The sequence below is a fragment of the Bos javanicus genome, chromosome 10 (genome assembly GCF_032452875.1).
Source record: "Bos javanicus breed banteng chromosome 10, ARS-OSU_banteng_1.0, whole genome shotgun sequence".
NCBI classification, from domain to species: domain Eukaryota; kingdom Metazoa; phylum Chordata; class Mammalia; order Artiodactyla; family Bovidae; genus Bos; species Bos javanicus.
Window position 1 is genome coordinate 19,233,413 of NC_083877.1, and position 27,285 is coordinate 19,260,697.

The 27,285-nt window shown below is 38.2% G+C and overlaps 1 protein-coding gene across 2 annotated transcripts in view; it reads left to right on the forward strand.

Annotated features, from left to right (window-relative positions):
• ARIH1 (ariadne RBR E3 ubiquitin protein ligase 1) overlaps window positions 1-27,285 on the forward strand; it is a 108,811-nt gene that overhangs the window by 8,829 nt on the left and 72,697 nt on the right. The window contains exon 2 of one of the 2 annotated variants that reach the window (XM_061430285.1): window positions 20,758-20,825. The exons of the other annotated variant lie outside the window; for it this stretch is intronic. Within the exon in view, the coding sequence (XP_061286269.1) occupies window positions 20,758-20,825 (68 nt within the window). The remainder of the gene's footprint in view (window positions 1-20,757; window positions 20,826-27,285) is intronic. 2 annotated transcript variants of the gene reach the window in all.

Here is a 27,285-nt window from a genome sequence, read left to right on the forward strand (position 1 = left end):
AAGGAAAACAGTCCAACGAAACTGTTGTTCAGTTACTCAGATTCTTTGCAAGCCCATGGACTGCAGCACTGCAGGCTTCCCTGTCCTTCACCATCTCCTGGAGCTTGCTCAAACTCGTGTTCATTGACTCAGAGATGGCATCCAACCATCTTGAATAATACTTCATTTCTTAATCTTGCTCTGTGGTAGATGTCAGTTGGAGTTCGAATTAAATTAGTGGGTAGTTTGGTATCTTAGAAGGCAGTTTTAAAGGGTCTTATTGAGCTAGCATCTGCTCTGGCAGATTAACTTTTCAGAGGCCCTACTTTTTCTCATTTTTAAAAATGAGAATACTAGTATTAAGGTCAAATACTGTATTGGGAGCTTTTTCATGTAATTTTTTTTCCTTAATGTAAACTTGCTGAATAGCATTTTTCCTTTTTTCTTATGTTCCATTTAAAAGAAGTGTCACAAGTGACCTTATACACTTAATACATTTTGGCAAAAAGTACAGAAGATAATGAAGTATTAGGTATGATTTCCTTATTACTAAGACATTTGGTTAGACAATGCTAAGAATAGCTATAATCCCAGACACTTCTTCCCAGACTTGCTTTGCTATCTGCTTTGAAACTGTCATACTTCTAATTCACATATTAACTGATTACAATTATATATTATATCCTTTCTCAGTCACAATTGTATAGTTTTTTAGGGATTAAGTATATGCTAGAGATTGAGAAGTATTTTCTGATTTTCTTAGCAAGTATAAGTAAAAACCTCTTATGTGGACTCATTGAAATTTGTGACATTTTGGACAGGTCTCTGAAACCCATTTAAAAACAAATTTATTGCCTTTTCTCCCTAAGGCTGTTCTTCCTTTGATTGATTTACTAATCAGCCATTCTTGGAATTTGAAAGTCAGTGATTCTCTTTTGCCCCAGCATTTCCTGTATCCAATTAGCCCTGATCAAGTTACTCTGAAATTTGTTATTCCTCTCCTTTTAACTAAATAGGAAACACATTTTCTATTATATGTCTAGCCTAGATGCTTTAATATAGCGTTCGTGGCTTCCTCACCTTGATTTCTGGTAATTTTTTCATTCTTATTTGCTGTTGTTTCTAATTTTCCCATCATTCCCAACTGCACTACTTGTAATTTCTTACTATATAAATGCACATTTGTGTTTTCCTGTTTTTGTTCATGCTGATCCCTCTTTTTGTGGTTGCTCTTTCTCTTTTTTTTTAAAGTTACGTTTTATTTTTGATTGCGCTGGGTTTGGTTGCTCTGGGTCTTCGTTGCTCTCAGTAGTCGCGATGAGTAGGGGCTCCTGTTCGTTGCCATGCATGGGCTTGTCATTGCAGTGGCTTCTCTTGTTTCACAGGCTCTAGGTGCAGGGGCTTCAGTAGTTGCAGCTTGAGGGCTCTAGAGCGATGACTCGGTAGTTTTGGCACAGGGGCTTAGTTGCTCCAAGGCATGAGAAATCTTCCTGGACTGTATATAGAACCCACGTCCCCTGTATTGGCTGCTGTTGCTGTTCAGTTGCTCAGTCGTGTCCAGCTCTTTGTGACTCTGTGGACTGTAGCCCACCAGGCTCTTTGTCCACGGGATTCTTCAGGCAAGAATACTGGGGTGGGTTGCCATTCCCTCCTTCAGGGGATTTTCCCAACCCCGGGGATCGAACCTGGATCTCCTATATTGCACTGGCAGGCAGATTCTTATCCACTATACCACCATGGAAGTCTTCGTTCTCTTTTTAACTGCCTGATATCCTTCTACTTATACCCTGCTCAGATACTACATAACTCTTACCAGGTCCCTCTTCCCTACCATCACTGCTCTTTTACCTGTGTTTGCATAGCCCTTTATATGGATAATACAGGAGCCTGTAATATGGCCATCCCAAAACCTAAGTCACTAGCTGGCTATGAGGGTTTTGAAGGTAAGAGCCGAGTCTTCATCCATAGTGTATGTCACACTAATAGTCTGACGTAGTAGAAACTCAGTGAATACATGTTCTTTGAAGTTGGTCCCTTGTTTCCTTGGTTTCCTTACCTGTAAACCAAAGAGAGCCGGACACAATTTTCTTCTGGCACTAATAAATTATTTTATAATTTCCAGATAATACCTCAGTAGTAGTGTAAGGTGACAAGAAAAAAGTGTTTGAATTCCAAGAATGCAAGCTTTTTAAAATCTCCGAATATACAGCGACTCTTTTAGATTTAACTTTATTTGCATGTAGTTCTCTGGCACTTTATATGAACTGAGAGTTACGTTAAAAATAACTGAGTCACTCTTGATGAAAGTGAAAGTGGAGAGTGAAAAAGTTGGCTTAAAGCTCAACATCCAGAAAACGAAGATCATGGCATCTGGTCCCATCACTTCGTGGGAAATAGATGGGGAAACCGTGGAAACAGTGTCAGACTTTATTTTTTTGGGCTCCAAAATCACTGCAGATGGTGACTGCAGCCATGAAATTAAAAGACGCTTACTCCTTGAAAGGAAAGTTCTGACCAACCTAGATAGCATATTCAAAAGCAGAGACGTTACTTTGCCAACAAAGGTCCGTCTAGTCAAGGCTATGGTTTTTCCTGTGGTCATGTATGGATGTGAGAGTTGGACTGTGAAGAAGGCTGAGCGCTGAAAAATTGATGTTTTTGAACTGTGGTGTTGGAGAAGACTCTTGAGAGTCCCTTGGACTGCAAGGAGATCCAACCAGTCCATTCTGAAGATCAGCCCTGGGATTTGTTTGGAAGGAATGATGCTAAAGCTGAAATTCCAGTACTTTGGCCACCTCATGCAAAGAGTTGACTCATTGGAAAAGACTCTGATGCTGGGAGGGATTGGGGGCAGGAGGAGAAGGGGACGACAGAGGATGAGATGGCTGGATGGCATCACCGACTCGACGGATGTGAGTCTGAGTGAACTCCAGGAGTTGGTGATGGACAGGGAGGCCTGGCGTGCTGCGATTCATGGGGTCGAAAAGAGTCGGACACGACTGAGCGACTGAACTGAACTGAATGCAGTAGCTCTCAAAGTATGGTCCATGAGAGGAATACTTTTTAGGACGTTATTTGTCTGTTAACATGCTGGGATTTGTACTGATAGTGCAGAAGCAATGGATTTGGTTACGTAAAACCGTGGGAACCTTAGCACAGATCAAGTCAGAGGCACTAATTACACTAGTGCTAGTCATTTTATTTTTCACTGCCACACATTCATTAAAAATGTTGATTTCACTTATTGTCCTGGGTGAAGCAGTAAAAATTATTAGTATTACTATATCGTATCCCTTAAGTACACAATTTCTTAAGTACACATGTCTTATATGGCACTTCTGCATACTCAAGTACAGAGGTTGTCTCAAAGAAAAACATTTGTGTGTTTGATTGGTTTCCGAGCTGAACAAGCTGCTTGATGGAACACCAATTTTACTTGGAAAAAATGACAAACTGATTATTCAGACAAATAGCAAATAAACATATGGTAATTATTGCTCCAAATACACCTGTTATTTAAAAAAAAAAAACTGCTTATGGTATTTGTTGCCAGTGATAAATGTTTAAAGTTTTTCAGTGCAAATTAGAATTTTGGAAAACATATCTACCACTGTGAGACTGAGACTGACAATATCCTGGTGATGATATCCTGTTTAATATATCAACATTTGGAAGATCTGCTTTTAATATAATGAACCAGTATTTTTCAAATGACTAATTTTCCAGTGAGCAGTTGTGATATATCACAATCATACATTGGTAAATGATCCATTCAAAGTACAAGATAGACCATTGGATTTTAATATGACAAGAGTAAGAAAAGTTGTTTGATATGATTTCAGATTCTATTTTTCAGCTAGCCTTTAAGAAAACTACCACCTTTTGAGTATTGGTGTAATATAAAAAGATATCCACAGTTATCTGAAAAGGCTATAAAAGTTCTCCTGCTTTTTCCAACTCTATATATCTTTGTGAGACTTTTTTTTTTTTTTTAAACAAAACAACATATTTGAGGATTGAATACAGAAGCAGATATGAAAATCCAACTGTTCTCTATTTACCCAGATGTTAAAGAGACTTAAGCAGTGCAGTTTTTCTCTCTGTTGTTTTAGAACATACAATTTATTTTAATAAAAATGGGCTTTATATTAACATAATGGGTTTTATTACTGTTATTTTTAATGAATTAATAGTTATTTAAAAAATTCTGTTTTGATATCTAATATAAATGCTGATAGTTATGATTCACATGAACAAAACTCTTTGGCGCCTTCAGTAATGTTAAAGTTTAAAAAGGGTTCTGAGGCCAAACAGATTGAGAGTTGCTGCTTTGATATTGTGAAATATTTCTGAATCACTAAGGAAACATAGTATTGGCTTGCAAACAGGAGATACGACTAACCAATATATGACTAACCCCGCTATGTATTTACTTTAAATTAGTAATGGGTATATATGACAGGTTAGGAATTACTGCTGATTAGTCAGAAACATACATAAGCTATGTTAGATGCTGTGCTAATATGTAACAAATATTAGAAACGTGAATCATAAAATATGACTAGTTCCGTAAAGATTTTTGGAAATGGAATGGGATGCTCAATTTTTTCAAGGAATAGCTAGTAGAGATATCACCTGACATATTCCATTAATTTGTTTACGTTCTGACTTCTTACACTGAAATGAAAGCTCTGTGCGAGCAGTGGCTTTGTTTTATTCGTTACTGTAGTCCCGGCGCCCAGAACAGTACCTGACACACTGAGTGCTAAGTTGCTTCAGTCGTGTCCGACTCTGCGACCCAGTGGATTGTAGCTTGCCAGGCTCCTCTGTTCATGGGATTTTCCAGGGAAGAATCCTGGGAGTGGATTGGCATGCCTTTCTCCAGGGGATCCTCCCAACCCAGAGATCGAACTTGCGTTGCTTATATCTCTTGCATTGGCAGGCGGGTTCTTTACCCCTCTGCCACCTGAGAAGCCCACCTGACACATAGTAATCGCTTAGTAAACATTTTTTGTGTAAACATTTTTATTTTACCCCTTGAATATTTTGCTATGTATATAATTGTAGGTTGGTAGTTTTCTTTCAGCACTTTAAAGATTCCATTGTTTTCTGGCTTCAATGGTTTGTGGTGGTAGGAGGAAGCGAAAATGAAAGTGAAGTTGCTCAGTCTTCTCCGACTCTTTGAGACCCCATGGACTGTAGCCTACCAGGCTTCTCCGTCCATGGGATTCTCCAGGCAAGAATACTGGAGTGGGTTACCATTTCCTTTTCCAGGGCATCTTCCTGATCCAGGGATCGAACCCAGGTCTCCCGCGTTGGAGGAAGACGCTTTAACCTCTGAGCCACCAGGGAAGCCCAGGAGGAAGCTAGTTCAGTTCAGTTCAGTCGCTCAGTCGTGTCCGACTCTTTGCGACCCCATGAATCGCAGCACGCCAGGCCTCCCTGTCCATCACCAACTCCTGGAGTTCACTCAGACTCACATCCGTCGAGTCGGTGATGCCATCCAGCCATCTCATCCTCTGTCGTCCCCTTCTCCTCCTGCCCCCAATCCCTCCCAGCATCAGAGTCTTTTCCAATGAGTCAACTCTTTGCATGAGGTGGCCAAAGTACTGGAATTTCAGCTTTAGCATCATTCCTTCCAAACAAATCCCAGGGCTGATCTTCAGAATGGACTGGTTGGATCTCCTTGCAGTCCAAGGGACTCTCAAGAGTCTTCTCCAACACCACAGTTCAAAAGCATCAATTTTTCAGCGCTCAGCCTTCTTCACAGTCCAACTCTCACATCCATACATGACCACAGGAAAAACCATAGCCTTGACTAGACGGACTTTGTTGGCAAAGTAACGTCTCTGCTTTTGAATATGCTATCTAGGTTGGTCAGAACTTTCCTTTCAAGGAGTAAGCGTCTTTTAATTTCATGGCTGCAGTCACCATCTGCAGTGATTTTGGAGCCCCCAAAAATAAAGTCTGACACTGTTTTCCCATCTATTTCCCATGAAGTGAGGGGACCGGATGCCATGATCTTCGTTTTCTGGATGTTGAGCTTTAAGCCAACTCTTTCACTCTCCTCTTTCACCTTCATCAAGAGGCTTTTTAGTTCCTCTTCACTTTCTGTCATAAGGGTGGTGTCATCTGCATATCTGAGGTTATTGATATTTCTCCCAGCAATCTTGATTCCAGCTTGTGTTTCTTCCAGTCCAGCGTTTCTCATGACGTACTCTGCATATAAGTTAAATAAGCAGGGTGACAATATACAGCCTTGACATACTCCATTTCCTATTTGGAACCAGTCTGTTGTTCCATGTCCCGTTCTAACTGTTGCTTCCTGACCTGCGTATAGGTTTCTCAAGAGGCAGGTCAGGTGGTCTGGTATTCCCATCTCTTTCAGAATTTTCCACAGTTTATTGTGATGCACACAGTCAAAGGCTTTGGCATAGTCAATAAAGCAGAAATAGATGTTTTTCTGGAACTCTCTTGCTTTTTCCATGATCCAGTGGATGTTGGCAATTTGATCTCTGGTTCCTCTGCCTTTTCTAAAACCACCTTGAACATCTGGACATTCATGGTTCACATATTGCTGAAGCTTGGCTTGGAGAATTTTGAGCATTACTTTACTAGTGTGTGAGGTGAGTGCAATTGTGCGGTAGTTTGAGCATTCTTTGGCATTGCCTTTCTTTGAGATTGGAATGAAAACTGACCTTTTCCAGTCCTGTGGCCACTGCTGAGTTTTCCAAATGTGTTGGCATATTGAGTGCAGCACTTTCACAGCATCATCTTTCAGGATTTGAAATAGCTCAACTGGAATTCCATCACCTCCACTAGCTTTGTTCGTAGTGATGCTTTCTAAGGCCCACTTGACTTCACATTCCAGGATGTCTGGCTCTAGGTGAGTGATCACACCATCGTGATTATCTGGGTCATGAAGATCTTTTTTGTACGGTTCTTCTGTGTATTCTTGCCACCTCTTCTTAATATCTTCTGCTTCTGTTCGGTCCATACCATTTCTGTCCTTTATCGAGCCCATCTTGGCATGAAATGTTCCCTTGGTATCTGATTTTCTTGAAGAGATCTCTAGTCTTTCCCATTCTGTTGTTTTCCTCTATTTCTTTGCATTGATCGCTGAGGAAGGCTTTCTTATCTCTTCTTGCTATTCTTCGGAGCTCTGCATTCAAATGCTTATATCTTTCCTTTTCTCCTTTGCTTTTCGCTTCTCTTCTTCTCACAGCTATTTGTAAGGCCTCCCTAGACAGCCATTTTGCTTTTTTGCATTTCTTTTCCATGGGGATGGTCTTGATCCCTGTTTCCTGTACAGTGTCACGAACCTCCGCCCACAGTTCATCAGGCACTCTATCAGATCTAGTCCCTTTAATCTATTTCTCACTTCCACTGTATAATCATAAGGGATTTGATTTGGGTCATACCTGAATGGTCTAGTGGTTTTCTCCACTTTCTTCAATTTAAGTCTGAATTTGGCAATAAGGAGTTCATGATCTGAGCCACAGTGAGCTCCCAGTCTTGTTTTTGCTGACTGTATAGAGCTTCTCCATCTTTGGCTGCAAAGAATATAATCAACCTGATTTCGGTGTTGACCATCTGGTGATGTCCATGTGTAGAGTCTTCTCGTGTGTTGTTGGAAGAGGGTGTTTGCTATGACCAGTGCTTTCTCTTGGCAAAACTCTTATTAGCCTTTGCCTTGCTTCATTCCGTATTCCAAGGCCAAATTTGCCTGTTACTCCAGGTGTTTCTTGACTTCCTGCTTTTGCATTCCAGTCCCCTATAATGAAAAGGACATCTTTTTTGGGTGTTAGTTCTAAAAGGTCTTGTCGGTCTTCATAGAACCGTTCAACTTCAGCTTCTTCAGCGTTACTGGTTGGGGCATAGACTTGGATTACTGTGATATTGAATGGTTTGCCTTGGAAATGAAGAGAGATCATTCTGTTGTTTTTGAGATTGCATCCAAGTACTGCATTTCAGACTCTTGACCATGATGGCTACTCCATTTCTTCTAAGGGATTCCTGCCCACAGTAGTAGATATAATGGTCATCTGAGTTAAATTCACCCATTCCAGTCCATTTTAGTTTGCTGATTCCTAGAATGTCGACATTCACTCTTGCCAACTCCTGTTTGACCACTTCCAATTTGCCGTGATTCATGAACCTGACATTCCAGGTTCCTATGTAATATTGCTCTTATAGCATCGGACCTTTCTTCTATCACCAGGCACATCCACAACTGGGTATTGTTTTTGCTTTGGCTCCATCCCTTCATTCTTTCTGGAGTTATTTCTCCACTCATCTCCAGTAGCATATTGGGTACCTACTGACCTGGGGAGTTCCTCTCAGTATCCTATCATTTTGCCTTTTCATACTGTTCATGGGGTTCTTAAGGCAAGAATATTGAAGTGGCTTGCCATTCCCTTCTCCAGTGGACCACATTCTGTCAGACCTCTCCCCCATGACCCACCCATCTTGGGTGGTCCCACAGAGCATGGCTTAGTTTCATTGAGTTAGATAAGGCTGTGGTCCTAGTGTGATTAGATTGGCTAGTTTTCTGTGATTATGGTTTCAGTGTGTCTGCCTTCTGATGCCCTCTTGCAACACCTACCGTCTTCCTTGGGTTTCTCTTACCTTGGACGTGGGGTATCTCTTCACGGCTGCTCCAGCAAAGCGCAGCCCCTGCTCCTTACCTTGGATGAGGGGTATCTCCTCACCACTGCCCCTCCTGACTTTGAACGTGGAGTAGCTCCTCTAGGCCCTCCTGCGCCCGAGCAGCTACCTCTCCTTGGACTTGGGGTTGCTCCTCCCGGCCGCCGCCCCTGGCCTTGGGTGGAGGGTAGCTCCTTCCGGCTGCTGCCCCTGACCTCGCGCGCGGGTTGGGTTGGGGGTAGCTCCTCCCGGCCGCCGCCCCTGACCTCGGACGTGGGGTAGCTCCTCTTGGCCGCCGCCCCTTGGGCATGGGGTCCTCCTGGCTTCTGCCCCTGATCTTGGACATGGGGTAGTTCCTCTCGGCTGCGCTTGTGTGCCATTGCAGCCGCCTGCACTTAATCTGGGTGTTTGTAATATTTGTAATATTTCTGACTTTGTGTCTAGTTGTGGTTTTCTCTATGTTTTGGAGAAGGAAATGGCAACCCACTCCAGTATTCTTGTCTGGAAGACCCCATGGACGGAGAAGCTTGGTAGGCTACAGTCCATGGGGTCGCAAAGAGTTGGACACGACTGAGCGACTTCACTTTCTTTCACTTTGTTTATTTTGCTTTGTATTTTCAGAACCTTTTGAATCTTTGGGGGTGATGTCCTGGGGGTTTTGGAAATTCTGTTTTGCCTTTATCCTGTTTCCTCAAGTTGCACATATATTAGAGCTTTTTATTATGTTCCATATGTGTTCGATGCTCTTTTGTGTATCTTATATCCTTTTTTCTCTGTGCTTCAGTTTGATTGATTTCTATTGATCTGTTGTCTGAGTTTCTACATCTGTCTTCTCCTTTGTCTGATTTGCTATTAAACACCCCTCAATTATTTCAGGTACTATATTCTGGAGTTTCCATTTAATTCTTTTTTACTGATGCTGATTTTCTAGTGATATTTTTCTTTTTCATTTGTGTTACATCTTCTGCATTATATTCTCCAGCATATTAAGAATTGATTACTAAAGGTTTTGTCAGCTAACTCCCAACATCTGAATTATCTGTTAGTCTCTACCATACTATTTTGTTTTCAGTCACGTGTTCTTGTCATTTGACATATTTTGATTACATGCCAGTACCTCTATATAAAGTATTTAGAGATTCTGAATGATGATGGATTCCTCCAGAGAGGATTTTTATTTTTCCTTCTGCTTGACAGTGAGAGTAGTGAGTGGTTGTCTTAATCCAGTAAGGTTGAGTTCTAGCGCTGTTCAGTTCTAGTCTCTCTTAGGTGCCATTGGCTTTTTTTTTTCCTTCAACTAAGAATTGATGTTTTTCATCAGTCCCTCTCCTAAGGGCTCCCAAACTTTATTTCCTTCCCAGACTGCTGGAAGCACCAATCTATGTTTCAGAGGCTCTAGATTTTTAGTCTTGGCCCTGTGTGATCCCAGGATTCAGTAAATGTTCTGGGTGGAAGACCAGCCATTCCTCTACTCATTGAGATACCCCTTCAAGTCTCAGTATTAGTTTCATTTAGTTCTAATAAGTTAACGCAAAGTTAGTGACTCTGAACAACAAAAATTCATTATTTTACAGTTGAGAAAGTCAAAAGTTCAAAGTGAATCTCACTGGGCTAAAATCAAGGAGTTGGCAGGCTGTGTTCCTTCTGGAGGTCCTAGGGGAGAATCTATTCCCTTGACTGTTTCACTATTAGAGGCTGCTTACATTCCTTGACTTACGGCTTCCTAACTCTAACCTTCAAAGTCAGAAAAGGATAGCATCTTCAGTTCTTTTCTCCACTTTTGCCTCCTCCTTCTTTTAAAAAGACCCTTTGATTACATTGGGTTGACCTGGAAAATCTCTAAGGCAGCTAATTAGCAGCTTTAGTTACCTCTGCAACAGTAATTCCTCTCTGCCACGTATTATAAATTCATGGGTTCCAAATATTAGGATATGAACATCTCAGGGTGGGGGAACCACTTTTCTGCCTGTCAGTAGCACCCCTCTGTAGTAGATTATCAGTATTCTGCTTTGCTCCCAGAATTCTCAAGTGCCTCCAGGGAAACCACTGAAGTTGTAAAATTACCACCTTCTCTAGTTTTTGTTGCCTTCACAGCTCTCTGCTGTTTTCAGACATGATTTTGGGACATTATCCAGCTTTTCTGGTTCTGGATGGGGATGGTTGTATACATCTTAACTATATTCTACCTGAAAATGGAATACTAAATACTTTTAAAAATCAGTCAATATCCTTAGTCTATCAGATCTGTCTTGGAGATTTTTGAAGCATGCTTTCCATGGGTGCATACAGCCACATTGTGGGCTTTTGAACTTCAATTCCAGCTAGCAAGTATGACAGTTTAAAGATTGGAGTAAGGGAATGTCTGAGATTTGGGAAAATAACAGGATAGAGGGGAAAAAAGATCTAATTTACTCATTTTTATGTAAGGAAAGATTTGTAAACATAGAAGTGGTAATAATCACTGATATTTATGGACTATGCTAGGTGTTTTCATTCATGTTTATTAGTTTATTACAAAGTCCCAAGAAAGTAGCATTATCTCTATTATATAGATGAGTAAATTGAAGGTAGAGAAGCTGAGAAATTATTTTCTCAGGGAATCTCAGAGTTTCTCTATTACAGACTGGTGGAGGACTGGTGGGTCTTTTTGACTTAAGATAAAAATTCTTTCTGCTATACCAAACTTTTTCAGACCTTAGTTGGACTTTATGACCGAGTCAAATCCTCATACCTTTTTTTTTTTTTTTGCTATGCTGAAAAGTTTATAGTACTAAAAGAATCTTTCATTTTAGCTAATTGACTAATTTTAAATGTCTCTTGTATTAGTTATCTATTGCTGCATAACACATTACCTAGCACTAGGGGTTTAAAACAGCAAACATTTATTATAGTTTTAGGTTGCTTAGCCGGAGAAGGCAATGGCACCCCACTCCAGTACTCTTGCCTGGAAAATCCCATGGATGGAGGAGCCTGGTGGGCTGCAGTCCATGGGGTCGTGAAGAGTCAGACACGACTGAGCGACTTCACTTTCACTTTTCACTTTCATGCACTGGAGAAGAAAATGGCAACCCACTCCAGTGTTCTTGCCTGGAGAATCCCAGGGGTGGGGAAGCCTGGTGGGCTGCCGTCTATGGGGTCGCACAGAGTCAGACACGACTGAAGCGACTTAGCAGCAGCAGCAGGTTGCTTAGCAGGGTGATTCTGGGTCAGGGTCTCTGATTAGGTTGTAGTCGTCCTGTCAGCCTAGGATGCCTTTATCTTAAAGCTTGGTTTGTGTTGAAGAACTGCTTTCAAGAGGACTCACGTAGTTGTTTGGTAGAAGACTAGTTCTTTATCACATGGGCCTCTTCACTGGGCTACTTTAGTGTCCTCGCTACAAGTTAGTTGACTTCCAACTAGACCAAGTGGTCCAAGGAACCTAGACAGATACAGTAAATGTTTTCATGGTTTAGCCTTATTTTGTGATTTCTGCATTGTCCTATTGGTTATACAGGGCTTCCCTGGTGACTCAGTAGTAAAGAATCTGCCTACCAAGCAAGAGACCTGGGTTCAATCCCTGGGTCCAAAAGATCTCCCAGAGAAAGAAATGGCAGCTCACTCCAATGTTTCTGCCTTGGAAATCCCATGGACATAGGAGCCTGGTGGGCTGCAGTCCATGGGGTCACAGAAGTGTTATGACATGCTGCTGCTGCTAAGCCGCTTCAGTCGTGTCCGACTCTGTGCGACCCCAGAAACGGCAGCCCACCAGGCTCCCCTGTCCCTGGGATTCTCCAGGCAAGAACACTGGAGTGGGTTGCCATTTCCTTCTCCAGTCACGACATGACTTAGTGAGTAAACAGCAGCAGTTGGTTACACAGTCAAACCTGTTCACTGTGGGAGGGAACTGCACATATCCCAGAGGGCAAAGATCACTGGGGGCCATCTTGGAGGCTGGCCTACCACACAGACTATGTGAAAAGGAAGGGAAAGATACAGAACTGTGGTTATGACACTTTATTAGTTTCAGGATCATGAGATTAAAAAAATTTTTTTTACATTATGCTTAATAAATAACAAAAAGGGAACTCGAAAGCTCCCCAAACTGGGTGTATATATAAAGCTCTTAAGTACATAATAATTACTTTGTCTATTTAATTCATATTTCTTATCTTACAAAACTCATGCCTTATCTAAGACTAGAGTCTGACCCATCTACATTACTGTGTAACCTTAGACTAACTTGGTTTATAGTTTGAACCTGCCCTTGCAGAAGGAAAGGTTTGGACATGATTTCTAAAGCTCCTTTCTAGGTATAAAATTCAGGTGACAAAAGGTAATTAGTGTGAATGCTTTCAAGATAGGGAGCTGAAAGACCAAAGCCTCCTTTCCATCTGATCTAATGGCCCTGTCTATCTTGAAATTGGTCCTCTTGGATTTTATAACACTGTTCCTAAAAACATTATACATCTTCCTGTCATCATGTTCTGCCAAATCTGTGCTAAACTTTTACGTTCATGTGCTTCCCCTTGGTGTGCTTTGGCAGTAGGTGTACAAAGATGATTGGAGAACACTTTCCTTTCCAGGGCTCCTAGTCTAGGAAGGGCAAACACATAAATCAATCCTTGACTGTAAAGGCAGTAACTAGGACCTATAATGCCTGCTTTTATCCACATGTAGCTTAATCTCAGTTATATCCTGTTTCTTGATTTGCTCTGGTCTGGTTTTTCATAGTTGAGTATCTTGGTTTATTGCCATTACCCAGAAATCCCACCCCTACCAGTTTGTCTTTTGAGATGTTATTTTTACACCAGGTCAACCCTGATGTGTTTTCACTTTTGTTGTAGTTAGACCACTCTTTGCTGTTTGGTTAAGGAAAGCCTTGCCTTCCGAAGACACTAGCTGGTTTTTAGGAAAGAAGGAAAGTAGTCCTTTGGATAAGTCTTGCTAGAAGGTATTAGAAGTTATTAGAAGGTTCTCATTGGCAACATCAGAAAAATTAAAAGAATGAAAAGAGTGATATTGATGGAAAATGGGGCCTTATCAGTGTGGTGTGATTACCACAGATTTTTTTAGGAAATGCTGAATGTCTCCTTTTTTTCTGAGTGGTCATCCTGTTCAATTTTATGACAGTGTCAAAAATGTTCATACTTGGTCTGTTTATGGCCTGAGAAAGTACACCGTATCTTTACCAATCTTGATAGGCAGTAGGAATGGGACAGGAAATGGTGCTTATGAGGAACCTACTAAGCCTAGGGCTTCTTGAGCCTAGAGGGTTCCATTAACTAGGTTACCAGAGGATGCAGATTAGGATAAAAGATTCTTAGCCTGATAGATCAGACTTCTCATAATTTGACCTTTATCTACTTTATCCATCATTTCTTCACACTCATCTTGACACAACAAAATAATAGTCCCTGTGAAATGATAGTCCCTGTGAAATTCTCCTTTGTGACTTTGTCTTTTTTCCTTTCAGATGATTTTCCCCTAATAAACTCATTAATACTTCAAGACTCACCTTAAACATCATTTCATCTTTGAATCTTTCCCTTTGAGTGGGTCTCAGAATTTTGTATATATAATACTATTATTTAAAAAATAATTTGTTATTCTCTTGCTAATGGATTTTGAAAATCCTGATCAGTGTTACCTTTGGTATTCTCATTGACTCCCACATTTCCTGCAACATGGCTAATAAACATGGATTTGAAGAGTCAAAATTAAATGTGAATGAGTTTTATTATTGATAAAAAAATAAGTCTTGGTACTACTCCTGTGTTTTTCCTTTATGAATGGTTCACATTCCTCTTCTGTTGACTTCATCAAATTAAATCTTCTCTCATTCTCTAATATATTTTCCATTTTTTTTGTTTTGAACCAGTTGTTAAGGGAATATTAGTCATCACAACAGTTCTCTGAAGTAGATGGTATTTTTACTATTTTATGGATAAGGAAACTGAGACTTAGAGGAATTAAGTAGCTTGCCCAGGCTTTCATGGGGTCGAAACTCAGTATTTTAGATCATTAAATAGAAATAAAACATATATGACTGCTCTTGTCTTATGTGTTGGGTATTTTCTGTTTGTCTCTCCAGATCTGCTCATTGTCTTTCCACCTCTGTATGCCCCAGGAGACTAACTTGTATAGTCAGTGGACTGTTTTATGACTTTAGTGCTGTTGCTTATGAATCCAAATAAATAATAAACCAGTGTGCGGATAGAGGCAGAAGTCTACTATGTACCCCATTTAAACTTTGCATCTTACATATGTACCATCTTCAAGAAAATTTCAAGCCAAAATTGGTATTTACTACTTTCCATTCCAATTTAAGCATTTAAGCATTAAAAACAAAGTTTTTTTAATGCTTAATGTTAAAACAAAGTTTTAACATTAAAAATTGATGTATGTTGTAGAATGCACACATGTGTAATGTAAAATTTGTGATTTATATATGGAATGACAAACTGAGGCCAGTAGTCCTCAAAGTCTGCCTTCCCCTGACAGACACATTAAAGAGGTTCTAGGTGAATAGCGTGGTGAAATTGTTATCAATGCACTAGATAACAAATGCTTCATATATTTAAAGGGATATTAGCTGATTTGACTTATTTTGTTCAAAAATGAGAAAATGTTTCTTTTGTGAAGTTCTTAGAGGACCGTATTACTGATAACACACCATTTAAAGTTAAATCTATATCTTTCAACCTTCTGTTCTTATAAAACAAAAACTTAGAGTGAGCCTCATTGTTATTTGCTGCTGCTGCTGCTGCTGCTAAGTCGCTTCACTCGTGCCCGACTCTGTGCGACCCCATAGACGGCAGTCCACCAGTCTCCCCGGTCCCTGGGATTCTCCAGACAAGAACACTGGAGTGGGTTGCTATTTCCTTCCCCAATGCATGAAAGTGAAAAGTGAAAGTGAAGTCGCTCAGTTGTATCTGACTCTTAGCGACCCAGTGGACTGCAGCCTACCAGGCTCCTCCGTCCATGGGATTTTCCAGGCAAGAGGACTGGAGTGGGGTGCCATTGCCTTCTCCGCATTGTTATTTAATATGAAAGTAATGCTCCTTTGAAAAGAAAATATGTATGTGTATGTATATATAATTTTACTTACCAGTCTGACTTTTTAAATATCATTACATTTCATTGGCCCTAAACATTTTGTTTGTTTTGTATTAATATAATCATCTCAACTCACATTGCATTAATCCTGGGTCCTCAGAATATATGAGTATCTGTAGCTTGATTTATAATGTGTATTCCACTCAACTATAAAGCCGAAAGGGTGAGAATAGCACTTTAAAATTTATAAAAATCCTGTAGTCATCCTTAGGAATGAAAGTGTAATAAATAAACAGTAGTTAAAGAATGAAGGATGATAATAAACTTGTCAACTATTTGATATCAAAGTCAACACAATTTTTGATTTATGTAGAGTAAGGTTAATAGGAATGAAAAAGATCTTAAAGATCTTATGCTGGCCAGCAACTTACCAAGTGTACTGTCTCCCTGTTAAGTGGTCCCTGAGCCTGTTCTTAAATGTCTACCATGACTTAAACCCCCACAGCTGTTCTAGAAGTAAGCGCATTTCATATTTGAACAGCTCTGATTTTGAATTTTTCCATATGTTAATATCTGTTTATTTGTAGCTTTTTTCTTGAACCTACCTGATTCTAACCCTTCCTCATGATAGCCTTTCTGTAATTTTTAAAGAGTTATTTAACATATTGGAAATTACCAATGCATTAAACTATATCTAGGCTAATATTTGTGTGTGTGTGCAGAATCTAGAATAAAGCTTCTACTTCACTTTTTAAAAAAATTTTATTTATGTTTTAATTGAAGGATAAATGCTTTACAGAATTTTGTTGTTTTCTGTCAAACCTCAGCATGAATCAGCCGTAGGTATACATGTATCCCCTCCCTTTTGAACCCCCTCCCATCTCTCTCCCCATCCCACTTCTCTAGGTTGATACAGAGCCCCTGCTTGAGTTTCCTGAGCCATACAGCAAATTCCTATTGGGTATCTATTTTACAGATGGTAATGTAAGTTTCCATATTACTCTTTGCATATATCTCACCCTCTCCTCTCCTCTCTCCATGTCTGTAAGTCTGTTCTCTGTGTCTGTTTCCCGTTTGCTACCCTGTAAACAGATTGTTCAGTACCATTTTTCTAGATTCCATATATATGCCTTAGAGTATGATATTTATCTTTCTCTTGCTGACTTCACTCTGTATAATAGATTCTAGGTTCATCCACCTCATTAGAACTGATTCAGCTGTGTTCCTTTTTATGACTGAGTAATATTCCATTTCGTATATGTACCACAACTTCTTTATCCATTCATCTGTCAATGGACATCTAGGTTGCTTCCATGTTCTAGCTGTTGTAAAGAGTACTGCAGTGAACAGTGGGATGCATGGGTCTTTTTCAATTTTGGTTTCCTCGGGGTATATGCCTAGGAGAGGGATTGCTGGGTGATATGGTGGTTTTATTCCTCGTTTTTTAAGGAATCTCCATATCATCTTCCATAGTGGCTGTATCAATTTACATTCCCACGAACAATGCAAGAGCATTTCTTTTTCTCCACACCCTCTCCAGCATGTATTGTTTGTAGACTTTTTGATGAGGCCCTTCTGACCGGTGTGAGGTGATATCTCATTGTAGTTTTGATTTGCATTTCTCTGATAATGAGCGATGTTGAGCATCTTTTCATGTGTTTGTTAGCCATCTGTATGTCTTCTTTGGAGAAATGTCTGTTTAGATCTTTTCCCCACTTTTTAATTGGGTTGTTTGTTTTTCTGGTATTGAGTTGTATGAGCTGCTTATATATTTTGGGAATTAATCCTTTGTCAGTTGTTTCATTTGCTATTATTTTCTCCAATTCTGAGGATTGTCTTTTCACCTTGCTTATAGTTTGCTTTGCTGTGCCTCACTTTTTATGGATTGTTAAAGATTGTTATGAACTGGTATTTTGGATTCAGACTTGTCTGTGTCTGCTCAAAGTTACAGAAAGTAGGATACTGATGCAGCACTTACGCATCCTGTTCTGTTAAATAAATGCCAGGCAAAGCAGAAGCAGATGTTTCTTCATACCCTCATTGCAGACATTGGCAAGTTTTGCATAACAAGTGAATAGCTAACTCATCCTGCTGTTATTCTTTTATTGATAGTCACTGTTGATGTTATATATTCTTTTTTTTTTATTCTTGCCTTTAAGGGAAAAGAAGCAAAATCTCATTCAGAAAAATGAAGCAGCCATACTTAGGTTTAGAACAGAGACATCAGTTTGCATTTTGACCTGTTCAGTGACTGTCTTCCAGCAAAGAACAGACAATTCTTCAAAATTATACACATTTTGCTAATTAGAAATCTCTTGGAGAATCTCACTGCCATTCATTTTCAACTAGCATCAGTTATTTTGGGAAAGTGTGTCTGGATATTTCAACTCTTGTTTAAACAGAATGTGGCCTTCCCTCATGGCTCAGTGGTAAAGAATCCTCTTGCCAATGCAGGAGACGTGGATTTGATCCCTGAGTCAGGAAGATCTCCTGGAGAAGGAAATGGCAACCCACTCCAACATTCTTGCTTGGAAAATCCCATGGACAGAGGAGTCTGGTGGGCTGCAGTCCATGGGGTCACAAAAGAGTCAGACATAACTGAGCAACTAAATGACAACTACTATGGTATTTCCTCTGACTCTGCATTTATATAAATAAAAGCAGTTGTTGGACAGTATTAACTGGTTGACTCTGATTAAAATGTTTTCTACTGCCTTTTTTTACGCTTCTGAATCAGTTTAAGTGAAGACTATTACGAAATTGTGATGGAAATTTCTTATCTTTGTTAATCAGGCTTTTCTTCATTCTGTGTAACCAAAGCAAAATACAGAAATAAGTTGCATACTGGGGCCAATATGACTGAACTGTATAGCCTCTGATAAAAAAAAATTTTTTTAAACAGCTTTAGTATTCTAAGACTGTTGATATATTTGTTAAGGATTAGACTGTCATCTTTTTGTTTGTGCATATATTTTCTTGGCTCAAAATTCAAAAAGTACAAAAGATAAAAAAGAAAATATCCTGCCTTAATATCTTAACTACCTGATTCCCTCCCTCAGAGCTAATCACTACTCTTATTATCTTTATTCTTAGTACTTTTCTCTTAGAAATAGAACCCCCACAATTCTCCTAACCTGATTTTTATCCTCCTTTTAAGATCCTAAATATGATTATTTTATGGATTCCAAAAATAATGCTTCGGTTTAATTGAGAACAGTATATAAGTTGAGTACTTGATTGATTTTTACCTAATATTTTCTTAGCTACACTGTTCTGGGGGACTACAGATACTGGACAGTTGTTTAAGGTGGTTTGTATAAATAAATTATAATACAGTGACATGTCCAGCAGTAGAATTACAGGAATCAAAAAGGAATGTTTAGTGCTATTTTCTGGAAAGTACCGACAGGTAGAAGTGGGTCTGAAGCTGGGTTTTGAAAAATGAATAGTAACTTAGTTAGGCAAATGGGATTGGAGATGGAATTCCAGACAGAGGAGCAAGAGCAATAGAATGTACAAAAGGTAGAAGCTGTTAATGGTCTAAATTGTTGAATGAACAATTAGGATTGGGAAGTAGTGTGGTCAGAGCTGGACCTAGACAGGTTATGCATTTTGTGAAAGGTTTTAGCATAGTGCTAAATGAGATGGGGCCAGTTGAAACAACTGTAAACTCTTAATATAGGATTAGTGTTGAGAAGTACCACTTTGTTGGCAGTATAGGGAGTAAATGAGAACAGGGTGACATTAGGAAGCAGGGAGAGTAATGAGAAATGTATTATAATCTGGGCAAGAAATACACGATGAGATTGTGAAAGCAGGAATGGAGAGGTAGGAGAGGTATTCAGGTATTAGGAGGTAGCATCACTGAGAATTGAATTATTTTATTAGGAGACAAAATAGTTTAGTGGTTAAGACTTTGACATTGTATAGAACTTAGTTCCAGCTATTTTTTTTTAACCTTTTATCAGCTGTGTGACTTTATATCAATTATATAATTTTAATCAGTTTCTTTTGCTCATCTATTATTATGTAGTTGAAGCTTTAAGCAGTCTGCATTTCACTTTCTGAATTAATAGTTCCTTTCCATTCTCCCAGTAAAGCAGGCTTATTTGATGTTCATGGCAAGCTCTCAGCTTGTTAATCTTCCTAGATAAGTAAAACTAAATGAGGAAATTAACCAGTTGGATAGGACTCATCATACTATATGATGCCATTTATATGAAGTGTCCAGAATAGGCAAGTCCTTGGAGACAAAAAACAGGCTGGATGGGGAAAGAGGAAAACAGGGAGTGACTGCTAGTGAGTATGGGGTTTGTTTTGGGGGTGATGAAATGTTCTAAAATTGATGGTTAACACATCTATGTGTCACAACTCTGAATGTAATCAAAACCACTGAATCACATACTTTGAATTTTATGGTGTATGGATTCGAGGTAACAGGAAAACTCCACATCGCTTTAAAAAATACTGTTGATAGTTTTGTTTGTAAGTGTTTTACTTTATCTTAGAAATTGGCCTAAATGGCACTAACACATTGTTTTAAGCCACCCAAGTAATCTAGATGTGGTGTGAGCAAACATTTTTACATAGTCACGAAAGTACACAATAATAAAATGCTGAAATATGACTTTCATTCAATGATTCCCACTAATAAACTCGAATCACACAGGCCTTGGCACTACATTAGAAATTGTTGTGTGTAATAATTGCCATTTTAATATTTCATAGAAAGTCTTTGGATGTGATAGCTTCTTGTGTGTTAAAGAGCAACCTCTATTTGAAGAAATTGTGTGGTGTGATTACAGAAATACCTGCTATATTGGTAACTGCTGATGGTATTAAAAATACTGATTATTTTGCCTTTGGCAATGGTACTATTTCTACTTGAAAGGGAATAATATGGAAGTCAAGAATAGTTTATTTAGTATGTGTATGGGAGAGTTGCAGATATGAAGTTTAGGTATTTTACTATAGAATGTAGGTATGTTTTCTGGTTCCTCCCTCTCCTGTATATACTTTGATTTTAATTTTTAATCAAGTCTGTCTATCTGGCCTTTGCCGCTGTGGCCCATTGATCTGTCCATCTGTCTGTTACAGTGCATATTGGGTACTTCCAGACGTATGAATTCAGTGATGCAAAGGACAGGAGGGCTGCAGCAGCAAAGGTAGGACAGAATCATTCCAAAGACAAGTTATTAAAGGATTATTAACATATGTATATGTGAGCACATATTGATAGCAGCATCTAGTTATTTAAGGGCATACAATTTATTCTATAAATCGATATGGAAAGCCTGTTCTGACATGACAAATTTGACATATCTGTTTATAAAGGGCACAGTTTTACTGTTTTTTAAGCCAGAAGTTTACTTGGTATTCAGGCAACAAAGTAAATTGATGTTTGCCACTATCTTTTTAAAAATGATGAATAATAGAAATGATTAAATGGAAGATATTTATGATGCTTGCTTGATTCATGAACCTGGTTGATTTTCAGAATCTATGACAACAGAAAATCCTATTTGTAAAACTGGGAGAAGAAGCAGGAAAAATAGATTGATCTGGCCATGCATATATATTTATGTATTAATGTTATATATCTGATCCTATTTTGATGAAAATAATTAAATCCTGGTGGTTCTTTTAACTTATGTAAGGAACCTTAAGGATTTTTACTTAAATATTGGTACCATTTACTCATATTTGTATCCGTTTACTTGCTAAATGATCACATTTGTAATAGCTCTTCCTGGCTTTTTTTGGGTAAATGTTGGATTAAAATGAGAGAGCAACAGCACTTTTATACTTAATCCTAAGAGGTAAATCACAGCCAAGTTATAAGAACTTAGGCAGTACAGTGCAAACATTTGAAGAAAAAGACGTGAAAGGCTTATATATTGTGTAATATGGTAAAGTGTTGGGTTGCTTATTTATTACTCTAGTATTGGTTGTAAAGTGAGATTTTATAGGGATAACTGAATGATACAGATATTTGCATCATTTTCTTTGCTGTTGTGCTTCCAAAAGACAGGGGTGGTTTTTCTAGCAGGTAATTATAGTGTTTCTCAAGGCTTCCTGAGTGAAAAGGCAGATAAAAGTTGGCATTTGGATTTCAGTGAAGATTACGAGATGTTCAAAATGACTTTAAAATGAAGATCTTAGATATCGGTAGCGTAAATTCTGGCCCCAAAAGTTAATAGTTATAATAAACTCTCTATGCTATATTGAAGAGATCTAGTATACTGTCACTTGAATGTGAAAATGTATTTTGAAGTGCCGTTTCTTGGTGTACTGTAGTAGAGAGAGATCTTTAATCAGTAGTGTTGAGGTGTTTCGGTGTATTTTAAGATCTTCCCCACACACACCAGGATTTTTTGATCTTAGAAACCTTTTTGGTTAACTTTTTAAAATTTTCATACCTTCTTTCAAATGTTTTTTAGGTATTTCGTGGTGTAAAATAAATCACAAATTATTATCTTTTTGTGTGGCATGAATATTAGTCATGAATCTATAGTTTCTTCAGAATTGTCAGACCTAGTAGTCCAACTCAGTATAAAGAAAAATAGTTCTGAATTTCAGAGACCTAAGTATGTTCTAATGTTGACTGCCACTATTGCCATTTCAAAAGTAACTTCTGCTTTTTGGTTTTCACTTTTTAAAAAATGTATGTTGGTAGCACCTTTACAAAATCTAGTTAATCTATGTCTTTATGAAAAGGAATTCTTAGTAAGGGGGTGAGGAGGAAACTGTTGAACTGTATCTAAATCATTGCTAAGATTTGATTTTTTTAAAGTTGTGCTTGTTTGTGCTTTTGTCAATAAACTTTAATCTACAACTGACAACTGTTAAGAATCCTAAAATTTCCATTAGTCTGATAAAATATTATTTGGTTGTTTTAACATTTTTTTTGAATTGCCATTTCATATCCTTTGTGCCTTTTCTTATTGAGTTCTTAATAGGATAGTTTTTGTAGTTCTTTTCTCCCATCTGTAATTTGTGGTTTAAAGTAATACATATGATGACAGATAAGAAAGTAAAGAGCTATTATGTCTTCAAATGATTACATTTATACACCTGTTTCTTTTCATCACTCTTTGACATTATCTTTTTCCTCTTCCTTTTCTCACCTTTGTGGATCACAATTTATGCTAGCTGAATTTTTATGTTATCAAAGTTCTTTTGTCTTGTGATCATAACCAAGTCTTAGTTTGCTCATAGATTGATTTTTAAAGTGACACCACTGAATGTTTGTTTTTATGGTTATATCACTGACAGTCCAAGTAGTTCAATTTATACCTGGGTCATATTTACACTTCTCTGGGAGCTGTCCATTTTGCTCTTCCCAAGATGCCCTTCCCACTAGGCCTCTTGTAATAGCCATCAGCCACGAACTTTTACATTACTATTCTGTCCCTATTTATTGGATCTGTCTTTTTTCCTTAATACAATCTCACTTTATTAGACTGTATCCTTAGTTTAACTCCCGTATACCTTTTCTACACTGACTCTTATAATGTTTTCAGTTTGTCTTTAAACTTGGTTGCTAGATTGGCTAGTCAGAAAACTTCTAGATTGGGATGTTTATGAAAGATACTGCCTTCTCCATTCATGGTTGCTAATCTAATACCAGTCTGCTTCCTATTTCTTGATGACTTTTTAAAAAAGTTTCAGCATTTTCTCTTTATCCTTTTGTTCAGAAGAGACATATAAATGTGAATCTTCTGATTAAGTGTGTTGGGCCCTTATTGGACCCTTTAAACTGAAATGCTTATGTCCTTTTAAAACTTTAAGAAATTTTTAATATCGCTTTGGCAGTTCTCTCCTCTTGGAGTTCCTGTTAGTTCATTGTTAAAAATAGTGAGTAGTGACTTTTCTTAAAAAACTAAGATAAAATTATATAAAAATGATTTCAGAGAGGGTGCCTGTAAGAGTGCTGAATCTTCAGCTTTCACAAGGAATGTGGTAATATCTAAAATGGAAAGATAGTAACTATATGAGCATAAGCATATTATTTAGGATAAATTTAAAAACAAGGAGAAACAGCTAAAAGAATTGTAAATGGTTGCCTCAAAGGATTGGAAATAAATAGCATCTGGGATATGGCCAAGATGGTTGTTAAGCTTTGAGGTTACCATTACCTTCTAAAACTGTGTACATACTCTAAAAAAAACAAGTGATTCAATGCAGTCCCATCATTAAAGGTCCACATTTAGTGATACTTCATTCTTTAAAATCCTCTCTGCAGATATATGTAAAAATGTTCTTAGTCCAAGCCTTCATGAAGGAAGATTCCAGTTGTATGTATCACATGGTTCTTATTTAATTCTTAACCGTTCAGCTGTGTATTTTGAGGATAATTAGCAAGAGAATGTACTGGAGATGTACATGACCTGTTACAGCTTACTTGTAAAACTTCCTTTAAATGATACAAGAGTATATATTATATATTTTTGTCTATTTTAGGATCATTTGCATTTATGATCTTTAAAGACATTTACAATCTCTTTATTTTCAAGTAAAATTTTTCATAAAAAAGCATTTGTAAGATGCTTTAAAAATTTGCTTAAAACTTTCACAACTCAAAGTATAAGCCCTATGATTTTCAAATAATCGCACATCTAAAATATTCTACAAAATTTTGTGTACCATATATACATGTATAGGTTATGAATAAGAAGTAATCAGTCAGTTGCTAATCAAAATCCTATCACTTACCAATAGCTGTTTTGAGTTGCTGTGTTGGGAACAGAAGGATATTGGTTAAAAGAAATGGCTTAAAGCACTAGGTCAGATACTATTTAAAAAAAAACAAAACAGTAGTAGCCGGGAATGTGCATGTGTGTGTTTTTCTAAGTGCCTCCACATGGAGAAATAACTACATACAAGACTGCTTAATGAGCACCTACTGTGTAGCACGGAGAACTCCACCCAGTGCTCTGTAGTGATCTAAATGAGAAGAAAATCCAAAAGAGGACGGATATGTGTATATGTATGGCTGATTCACTTTGCTGTATAGCAGAAATTGACACAGCAGAGTAAAGCCAACTATACAGCAATTTGAAAAACCAAGACTTAACAATATTCAGTTTGCGTTGTAGAACTAATTTTTGTGTGCCATCTTTAGATAGTTTGAAGATGGCTGTTAGTGTGAGAAGTGACAGTGCATTGAAGTCACTCAGATGTTTTGTTTCTGTGTTTGGTGGAACACTTTTAGTATGTGCCACGTAGGTATGTGGAATGCTAATACTTTGGGCTTGACCATTGGAATCCAGAGGAGAGAATATGAGTAGATGACTCAGGGTTGCTAAATAATCTTAATTATTTCTCACAGTTTCAGAGCTATGAAAAAAATATTAAAATAGGATAAGGTGGTTTATATATAATCTTCATTTGTGGTTTAGATTAGCTCCATTATGCCAAGATAGTTTGGAATTGGAGTTACCTGGTTCTTGGCCTTGCCTTTTAGATTTTTTCCCCCTTGTAATGAGAATTTTTAAGATCTGTTCTCCTAGCAGCTTTCAGATATACAATACGAAATTAACTGCAGTCATCATGTTGTACATTATATCCCTGTGATTTATTTCATTTTTTGAAAATTTCATTCTTTTATTTTTGGTGTCGATGGGTCTTCGTAAGTGTGTGCAAGCTTCCTCTAGTTGGGGTGAGCAGGCTCAGAAGTTGTGGCTCCTGGGCTTAGTTGCTCTGCTGCATGTGGAATCTTCCTGGACCAGGGATTGAATTCATGTCCCCTGCACTGCCAGATGGATTCTTATCCACTGTACCACCAGGGAAATCCTAGTTTTTTCCCTGCTCCTAATGGCAGTTAGGAGACTGAGGTCCACCAAAATCTTGTTTGAATGGGGCCTCATGTAGTGGTGAAGATTTAAAAGAGTTAAAAGATCTAAAAAGTTTTAAAAGATTTAAAAGAGTTAAAAGATTTAAAAGATTGTTGTGTAACTTGGCTATTGTTCAGCTACATGTGAAACTAGATAGTGCTATTTAAAGTCATGAATTTGTTTTTCTGTTGTAAAAAAGAAGTTTTACATATTGTTTCTACTGTTCATGTAAATAATATCCCTTCCACCCAACCCGTTTGGTTTGCATTTGGATTTTTACAGAAAAATTTAAGTGATTATACACAGTTTAGTATCCTTCCATTTATAGAAACATTTGTCTTATTCTGACTAAACTCTTGACATTCTCTAGAGGTGAAATCTTTGACTCTTCAAATTTGAGATGACGTAGAAGTAATTCCCTTCATAAAATGCCTATACAAGGGCAAGTGAAGAAGAGCAAATTTCAAATTTGAAATGTTATTGATGGGTGGTTGGCTGGGTGCATTCAGTAACAACTTTTGGTACATCAAGATTAAGTTTATAGTTCAGATGCTTACCTCAGAAAACTTTCAAGTAAAGTATCATGGATCTACAGAATTAAAATAGTTAGTCAAAACTTGTTAGTGTTAAATTTTTTAAAAATAATATCAAAGGGTAGTGAGTAGAGTATGAACTTCTTACTGAAATAATCTCCAGGAAGCACTTCAGTGGAAAAGTATCTCAAGAACATTACCCTCAACATTCCTGTACACCCCCCGCCTCTTTTTTTACCTTCCTTCTCCTGATAGTTGCTTAGAAGTAAATATTCAAAATTGGAAACTTTGAGGATTAGTGTTGTAAATTTTTTTTCTATTTATATAGTGTTTAAGCCATCTGAGAATTCTGTGATGGTCTTCCTCATCCTCCTAATCTCCGTAATTAGGAGGATGGAGTAGAAAGCCAAAAACTTTATTTCTAAGACTGTTTTGCATTTAGGGTTTTTTAGATGTGAAATAGTTGCTGCCAGTTATTTAATAGATACATATTTGAGAGGTGTGAAGGAAGTTCATCTTTCTTCCCTTTTCTGCCCCCCATTCCTCCCTGCTGCTTTTTTCTGGGTTGTGAAAATTTGATATTTTTCTGCAGTAGCAGAAATGCAGCATCGCATTATCCATTCTTCACCTTTCTATGTTATCAAGAGGCATTTGTAGCAGAGGCGGTAGGGAGGCTCTTGTGTGCATCCCCTTGTTTCATGGTTATCTGGAGGCAGTTGTTGTGGTGACTCTTTGATCCCTTGGATCACAGTTAGCTGCCATTCTTGAATTTAGTAGCTCTATTGGTAGCTCAGTCAATAAAGAATCTGCCTGCAATGCTGGAAACCCAGCTTCAATCCCTGGGTTTGGAAGATCCCTTGGAGAAGGACATGGCAAGCCATTCCAGTATCCTTGCTTGGAGAATCTTGTGGACTCAGGAGCCTGGTGGGCTACAGTCTGTAGGGTCCCAAAGAGTCAGACAGCAGTGAAGCAACTGAGCACACACGTGCACGTTGCTGGCTTAAGGGCAGAGAGTCCCTTGTGCTTCAGTTGTCTCGTGTTCTGGTGTCATTCTTGGAGACGGTCATAGCCTTACAGCCCCATTCTTCCAGTCCTTGCAACTATTAAGTACCCAGTTGCTCTTATTAACTCTCCCTTTCCTCAAAATACCTAGTGCTTTCTCTTCTGGCACCTAACCCTGATTGATGAAAGTCAAGAGTGTCTTTTGGTGACAGGATCCTACTCTTTAATTTTGTATATCGTACAGTGTGAGCTTT